Here is a 7,894-nt window from a genome sequence, read left to right as displayed (position 1 = left end):
GAAGATAGAAGTAATAGAGTCGTGTGGGACGGCCATCTCATTATTTCCGTCACCTAGCTCCGGCCCTAAACCCAAGCCCTAATCATTTACGTAGTAAGTAAGCCAGCAGGCTGAAATCTTGGCAGAACACAGGCGCGATTTAAGTGAAGCATTGTGTATCATTCTAGTTGTGCTATGACCTACTCACTACTACTAGTAGTACGAAGTACGTAGTAGATGACAAGCATTCAGAGCAGGTCAGCGCCGCTTATATGTGAGCACTCAACCGTTCTCAATGGACATACTACAGCCCCGACTTAGACCATGCTCGCGCTTGGACTGGCGTTGACAGATGGAAGTAACCTCGGCCGACATCTGCCATCGAAATGGCTTTGTAAGCACCCTCAGCAATCTTTCAGAATCCGATTGCGGCAGTGCCTTGCGAGATCGATGTTCTCCCTGAAGAGAATATCATAGCGAATCGACTAATGTTGGTGGTTATTGACACGGTTGGCTGCTCCGGGTTTCTTCGAACCACTGCTTGCAGTTTAATATCGCCAAGGGACGCTGTTTTCAGAACAAACCACACGCTGTTGGAGAGTCCTGAGACATCACTGTAGCCACTTGGAAGAGCTTCATCAGTGAGAAATTGTGAATAGATTCCCAGCTCATCCGAGCACCATTGATCGAACTAGAAGACTATAAATGAACAAGCGTCGTTCCACAAACTTGCCTGACTAGTACTAGATACTTAGTAACAATTGTCGGAGGTAGAAGACCATGGGCCAAATCTCTCGGCCACCTGTAGCTCATTGTGACAAACTGCTTATTCGTGCCTATACCACTGATACATGGTGCAGAGCATTTCGTCGGCCTCTCAACCATCCATGTGCTACAAACCCCCCCGACACTCTTTCGTCAAAGACACTACCTTGACTCGAGATTGCACATGAATGGGGAGGGAAAGGTGCATGCCACTAGAAGGGAGAAAAGGCACACAGGATAATAATGAGAGAATTCAGGCAGGCAGGGTTTAGCAGTAAGAGTGCATCACGGGGAAGACGAACGCGTGGTGGCTGTAATTGGCCATTGAGGACTAGCAACAACGCTTGGGGCTGCTTTTCAATACTGCAGCGTTGTTGCGCACTCTCAATCACGCAAGTAAGGCCAGGCTTTCACCTTTGCCTATTGATTCGTGAACCTACCGCTTTTTTCTGGTCTATCCAAAGGCAGGGACTCCATTTCGATGTCCTAATTGGAATGTTGAAGAAAACAGCCGGCTTACCTGGTCTGACAGCCCGACTACAGCTGAAATACCCTCTTGTCTCGAACTGCATGGCATCATTCTCCTTGATCAACGTTGCAATCTGCCACCGTATATGTTCTGAACCCTGTCCATGGGGTCAGACAGTCCTCAAGCTTGTCATCCTCCTCCAACTTGTCCTTGGTGATCACGTAGTCAAAGTCCACCACTTCGATTGGTACGAGCTGTTGACCATCTGATAGCCATGTTGTCTTCTCGGTTTTCTTGAAGTCGCCTCCCCAAATGCGACTCGAGCTCGAACTCGGTCACATCGTCCGGTTGCGGCGGATTAATGGAATTTTGAGATTTTCTCACGTATGCGTTTCCCAATTCGAAAACTTGATCATTTTATCCCAGGAAAATTGCTATGCATCTGCCCGCTCAATCTAGATCTTGTTGCTCTATGCAACCATTGTCGTCCATCACCCGGATTCTTGCTGTGTTTTTGGCTTTGTTTCGAAGTGGACTCCCCCATCTGCTCCCTCCCCCCATGAGAGATCACCAATTTATGGAAAGTGATGGTGGCATGTTAAGGAGCAACAGGATTGACATAATTCTGTTCATGGTCCAAAAGACGATCCAATCCCATATAGACAATGTTTCTACTTGGGCCTTGGGAGACCACAAGCTTACGAAGCGCTTCGACAACCACACCACACAAACATATTCCACGCATAGTGGGAGAGCGAGGATCATTCCAGCCATAAAATGCGCCACATTTGACTAATCTAGTCATTTTCCGTGTTGAGAGAAGTGTTCGAACGAGATCGAGTCTTGCAAATCCCCAGATATCAACTTTCCGCAAGCTCAATGCCTTTAGCACACATTGATATTGACCACTTGTATCATGGTGCTCCGTCTTTCTGAAGGACACCATCGAGTGAGTTGGTAACAGAACGGCTGAAGAACGTAACTTGCAGGGATCTTCCATTCCGTATCAAGTTGGTGGTGGAATATTTGTCGTTCGACACCATCGTCACCCACGTCTTTGACCACATAGTGGTAGGTCGGGGTATCCTGCGATGCTTTGTTGAGGCTGATGACAGACAATTTTGCTCCTATACAACATCTTTGACCTTCTTCGTTGCCCACCTTCACCTCTTCGGGTAGTGCTGGGTTGTTCTCACGCTCTAGTCTCTTCTTGCGTTTGCCAGGCCATCCCATCGCTATTCCTGTATCGTCTCCATACCAATATCATTGGGGCAAGCTTTGCCATCCTTAAACGTCTGGACGTAGTACTCGTACAAACTCTAGAAGCCATTACTAATATGGTTGGCTTTATCCAGGTTGATCCCTATCAACGCCCAAACCTCAAAAAGCGCGTCTGAAACCCCGCACTTTCATTCTTGAGATCCGTATTATTGAATCTAAGGGATAAAGTCGCGTTGTACTGTTCATGGGCAAAGAAATCATTGAGCGGAGCTGCTGTGGCATGACCAACATGCAGGTAGCCTGACGGCTTGGGTGGGAATCTGGTAACAACTTCATGTTCTGTATTTCTGAGACCGATGTTGTACTAGTTGGCGCTCTGTTCTGCTTCTTCTCAACATGGGTTGCGGCTTTGGCAGCCTCCTGGGCAGCTTTCTTCAATGCATTGTGTGTGGGTTTCAGGTTGGGGATTTCTTGAGTTGTGGTATCCGTTTGGAAAGGTCCTGCAACGGGGGCGAAGCGCCGTAACTGTGCCGGAGCATCGGCCATGGTGCGCGTGGATACAAAGATAAATCAAAGCAGATTGCATGCTTGGATCCGGATGCGATGGGCTCAATTGACCTGATCTGACCCATGCATGGGTGGGTGGAGCCATCCTTTTTGCTGAACCTTAAATTTTGAGCCTCTTCAGGATTTCAGAGCTGCTCTGCCAATCGGCAGCGTTTTGTCTTCATTTCACCGTCCGCCAAGTGCATTTTTAAAGACCCGAGTGCCTGCCAGTGTTGAGAGCATACTTGAAGTAATCACTTTCTTGATGAGGGTATCAGAAGTGTTCGTTGGATGAAAGCTTTTGCGCCTTTCATCCGAAATCGTCGTAACCTCCGAATGGCTACAGGTCCATCCTTTCTAAATGCTATCATCCGTACTCCTCGTTCTGCCTCACTTTCGAAATCATGTTCGCGGCAACTCTCGACCACAAGCTCGCTCTTCGCCAAACTTGCTAAGTTTAAGGGGAAGACTATGTCCAAGGGAAAGGCGACGAAGTTGAAAGCAAAACAGCAACGGAGGAAACATCCCGGATACAAACAATATGATTTGAAGGATGCGGAGCAGTTTACGTTATGTGACGCTATGCGGTACGTGTGTGCTATACTGCCATTGACTTCGACTAATCATCCAAGCTATATACGTGCTTTTGAAGTCGGCCGACCACCTTCGATCCCAAAGTACGAATGCCATGTCAAGCTGAAGACGAAAAGAGATGGAGCCGTCATTCGGAATCAAATAAGGTTGCCTCACTTGGTCAAGACAGATATCAAAATCTGTGTAATTTGTCCGCCGGATTCGCCGGCTGCGACACAAGCACGAGAAGCAGGAGCTACAACTGTGGGAGAAGACGAGGTGTTTGAACTCATCAAGTCCGGCAAGATCGATTTTGACAGATGCATTGCGCATCCGGATAGTCTTCCCAAGATGCAACGAGCTGGTCTAGCCAGAATTCTCGGTCCAAGAGGGTTAATGCCGAACACCAAGCTGGGGACTGTTGTGGAAAGTCCTGCCGGTGCAGTGAAAGGGATGCTTGGTGGAAGCATGTATCGAGAGAGACAGGGAGTGGTGAGGATGGCTGTTGGACAATTACGCTTCACGCCGGAACAACTAAGAGACAACATCAAAACTTTCCTCGACAAGATGAAAAAGGATGCAGCGGCTTTAAGTGATACGACCCCAAAAGAGATCAGCGAGGTGGTAAGTAAGTTCACGAAATTCTTGATCGAGGCTCACGTTTGGCAGGTCTTGAGCTCAACTAATTCGCCAGGCTTCTCCTTGAATGGCGAATTCAGAAGCGAGAATTCGCCGCCAACAAGAGCATTATCAGGATCATAAGTCAATGTCGCTCCCTGTGATTCTGTTGCTATCCACAAACGCCTCGCTAGGGATACAGTCATCATTAGGTAGCTTCTGCTGGCTGCTCCAGCTCATTCGTAGAGACAAGCAGCGTCTCGAGTCGGTCTATACGCGAATCATCGCCCCGATGATCTTTCTGCCCACATTTGAGTGCTTTCAAGGCTCCCTCAAGATCGAGGGAAAGGGTCGATTTGATCCGGGCGATACGGTTCGTCTGACTGATGATGTATGGCTGTGTAGGGCTGTGGCGTCGAAGAAGCAGTTTGAGGACCATAAATTGTTCGGCATGACGCTCCAGACGATGCAACGACGCTCCTCCTTCGTCAGCATCTTCATCACTTTCGTCAGAAAGAATCTCCCTTTGGTCGTCTGATCCGTTCGGGCTCCCATCAGTGGTTGCTGCAATCATCAGGCTTGCCTCGAGATGTTCAATTTGTTCCGCAATCTGCAGCAATGACTTGCCAATCTGTATTTGCTTCATTGTTGATTTTTTCGTATCAATCAAAGCAGCCACATTTTCCCTCCGTTGCTCCACCTTCCCTCGAACCGCATGCAGGTCTCGTTGGAAGCCTAGGAGGCCAACTCTGACCTCCTCCACTTTCTCTTCTCCACCCCGCAGTGTGCTACCAAGTGATAGAAATTCCTGATAATTGTCATTGACGAGATCGAGAAGTTCTTTGCTTAGAGACTGGCTCAGCTCTCGCAGCTCATTCCGCAAATCCTCCAATGTCTGATATCGGTCGGAGAGGTTTGCAAGGAATGTGGTGGGATCGAAATCTGGTACGAGAAACGCTGAGCGTACAAGCGGCTTGGGGAAAGGTAGACTGGAGTCATTGCCGTCGAGTTCGGAGCCAGAATCGTCAGAGCCTCCAAACTGCGGTCTCAAAATCAGCAATTGCTTTCTGAGGAGGACGTAGGACCAACGTAGAAACGGCTGCCCATGACGCTACTTGTTCCAAGTGATCAATGGATGTCCAGCTCTCCGTCGGCCACATTTTGTGCCTCGACGCGTAGCCACGTAGACTGATTCGGCCGTCGTAGGATGCAAATTGGATTTCCCCACAAAGGTGAGATCCCGCACACTGCGCAAACTCGGGGCAAATTCATCTCCACTTGTTCATTGACAACACATCTTCCTGCGGGTCCTGTTGCCTTACAGCAATGGCATCGTCACTGTCAACCTAGAATTGATCCAGGCCTTGCAGCAGCATGCAAGCATGTACTACGTATGCATCGATGCCTTCCGACCGATCGGCAACCACTGTTGATGCACGCTTGACGAAGTGACACGAACTTTCCAAGTACCAACCCGTCCGATGACATTGATGCAAAACCTTCCCCCTTGGAGCCACTTGGTCAGGCAGAAAAGATGGATGTAGCTGTTGACACGTCCTCAGTCCAGTTTGGAGGACAATGGAGCTTCCTACGGAATCAAAACCAAACACTCTCTACTGGCCATGTCTCCCGAAGGCCACTTCATCAACTTGTCGGCTATCGAGATCGGTTGCGTTCGTCAACAATTCCTTCTCAACCGGTGACCGTCCGAGTAAATTCGGCTGATGCTTCTTCACATTTGAATCCTGCACCGAGAACAAACAGAATGGGCAAACGTGATGAACTTCCTCCGGTTTCCGACTTTACCATCGACGGGATCTTGGCTGCTATACAACCCGATATCGAGGGGACACTAGATGCTATTGCAGAGATTATGGGAAGAAGCAGACTCAGTTTGGCGAACGAATATGATAGTCACATGCCACCACAAGGCGAGATCAGAGCAAGTTCGAGGTCTGCTCTCTTGCCTGTTGAAGAGGCAAGCTCCAGCAACGAACAGTTGGCCGCCGATAATGTCATTATAGTTCCAGAAGATGCAAGTCTGATCGATGGGAGTCATGCTGGATCTGCCGCTTATGGACTGTTGGAGAGATTGAGAGCCGCACCCCGAACGAGGCGAAGTGATCTCATGGCCCCTCGAGCATTGTCCTCTCCTGCAGTCCTGGAGGATTTTGAGGAGCCCATATCACCAACCACTCTACGCTCATTACTCAACAATGGTGGCCGACCTACCGAACCTACTGTATCCGAGACATACTTATCTGCTGGTGCGAATGATCGGCTTGCATCAAGCCCGATTATGGTGGCGGACAGTGAGCATCCTTTATACTACGACGATACAAACTTGTTGCAAGAGCTGTCTATACCACAGTCGCCGCAACAAGTCGAGTCGGCACAAATCCGAGTTCAGAATCTGTCCCTGATTTCGGACCTGCGTGGTCTTGCTACTTGGCTGCACCGAGATCGAAGGGCATGTCCCAAGATTCAGGAAGATGCAGAGACAAGGTTGCGAATGATCTTGGAAAGGAATGTACATAAGGGAGAGGCTGACGACGGAATGCATAAACCATGATGGAAAGTTTTGTGTTTTGCATAGCCAGCGCATCGTGTTTCAGTTGATCTATTCAATTTTCTTCCTACGCCATGCAATGCCCCGTTTTACCCCTACTGTATCATCATGACTGTACATCCATCACTTTCCTTGCAAAGTCTGAGAATATCCGGCAAAGCTTACAATCCTCATATCGGTCCACCAAGGGTCGCGGGTCCTTCTCATCAGTTGCTTCTCCCTTTTCGTCAAACTTGACTCCATCCACCAAACCCCCAAACCCTGTATCGATGGGCACACTTCCCATAAATGGCACTTGATTTTCTCTCGCCATTTCCTCACCACCACCTTTCGAGAAGATATTACTCACCTCCCCACAACAAGGACACATGTATCCCGCCATGTTTTCAATTACCCCCACAACCTCTACTCCCGTCTTCAGACAAAAGTTCAATTCCTTTTTTACATCACTTGTCGATATAGCCTGCGGTGTTGTAACCACCACTGCACCAGATAACTGACCGGGCCTCTTCTCCGACAGCTTATGTAATTCCTCCAACACAGCGATATGCTCATCGCTCGTCCCAGGTGGTGTATCAATAAGGAGATAATCCAGATCCGGCCACGCGACATCAGAGATGAATTGTCGTATCATCGCCGTCTTCTTCGGACCACGCCATATTACCGCACTTGATCGGGACGGTAACAGAAAACCAAGGGAGATTGCATGTAACGCGCCTCTAGCGACCGCTTGCACGCCACTCTTCTGTCCCCTACCAACCTCCTCATCCCCAGAAGAACCAGACGCAGAAATTGACGGATGCACCTCGACAGGTACCCAACCCCCCTTCGCCTGCGTGATCTTCTTATCCTCCAGTCCCAGTAAGCGTGGTATACTCGGCCCTGTCAAATCGATATCGAGAATCCCAACGTTTTGACCTAGTAGGTTGAGGGAAAGAGCGAGTTGTAGAGTTGTGGAGGATTTGCCGACGCCGCCTTTTCCCGAGAGGATGAGCAGAATGTGCGATATGTTGGATAGAGGCATGAATTGGATGGCGCGGGGTTGTGGAGAGATGGAAGGAGGAGTGTTGGTGATGAATTACTTTTTTATGCGTGGATGCTGGATGATGTCTTTGTGGCTGAATAAGTAATATTACATATGTCAATGCATGACC

At 48.9% G+C, this 7,894-nt stretch overlaps 5 protein-coding genes across 5 annotated transcripts; 2 read left to right on the top strand and 3 right to left on the bottom strand.

Annotated features, from left to right (window-relative positions):
- Positions 1–2,098: 2,098 nt before the first annotated feature.
- On the bottom strand, positions 2,099–2,446 carry EPUS_04052 (uncharacterized protein; the record flags this gene model as incomplete). The annotated part of the gene is made up of 1 exon (XM_007802666.1): positions 2,099–2,446. One exon carries the CDS (start codon positions 2,444–2,446, stop codon positions 2,099–2,101), a length of 348 nt encoding a protein of 115 aa, XP_007800857.1.
- Positions 2,447–3,316: 870 nt separating this feature from the next.
- On the top strand, positions 3,317–4,315 carry EPUS_04051 (uncharacterized protein; the record flags this gene model as incomplete). The annotated part of the gene is made up of 3 exons (XM_007802665.1): positions 3,317–3,567; positions 3,613–4,177; positions 4,223–4,315. The coding sequence occupies 3 exons, from the start codon at positions 3,317–3,319 to the stop codon at positions 4,313–4,315; spliced, it is 909 nt and encodes a 302-aa protein (XP_007800856.1).
- Positions 4,316–4,379: 64 nt separating this feature from the next.
- EPUS_04050 (uncharacterized protein) lies at positions 4,380–5,278 on the bottom strand (the record flags this gene model as incomplete). The annotated part of the gene is made up of 2 exons (XM_007802664.1): positions 4,380–5,210; positions 5,261–5,278. 2 exons carry the CDS (start codon positions 5,276–5,278, stop codon positions 4,380–4,382), a joined length of 849 nt encoding a protein of 282 aa, XP_007800855.1.
- Positions 5,279–5,705: 427 nt separating this feature from the next.
- Positions 5,706–6,743, top strand: EPUS_04049 (uncharacterized protein; the record flags this gene model as incomplete). The annotated part of the gene is made up of 1 exon (XM_007802663.1): positions 5,706–6,743. One exon carries the CDS (start codon positions 5,706–5,708, stop codon positions 6,741–6,743), a length of 1,038 nt encoding a protein of 345 aa, XP_007800854.1.
- Positions 6,744–6,846: 103 nt separating this feature from the next.
- Positions 6,847–7,764, bottom strand: EPUS_04048 (Cytosolic Fe-S cluster assembly factor CFD1; the record flags this gene model as incomplete). The annotated part of the gene is made up of 1 exon (XM_007802662.1): positions 6,847–7,764. The coding sequence occupies one exon, from the start codon at positions 7,762–7,764 to the stop codon at positions 6,847–6,849; it is 918 nt and encodes a 305-aa protein (XP_007800853.1).
- Positions 7,765–7,894: the final 130 nt, after the last annotated feature.

This window comes from Endocarpon pusillum (assembly GCF_000464535.1).
Source record: "Endocarpon pusillum Z07020 unplaced genomic scaffold scaffold176, whole genome shotgun sequence".
NCBI classification, from domain to species: Eukaryota; Fungi; Ascomycota; class Eurotiomycetes; order Verrucariales; family Verrucariaceae; genus Endocarpon; species Endocarpon pusillum.
The sequence above is the reverse complement of the archived record's forward strand: the minus strand, read 5'-3'. Positions and strand labels throughout refer to the sequence as shown.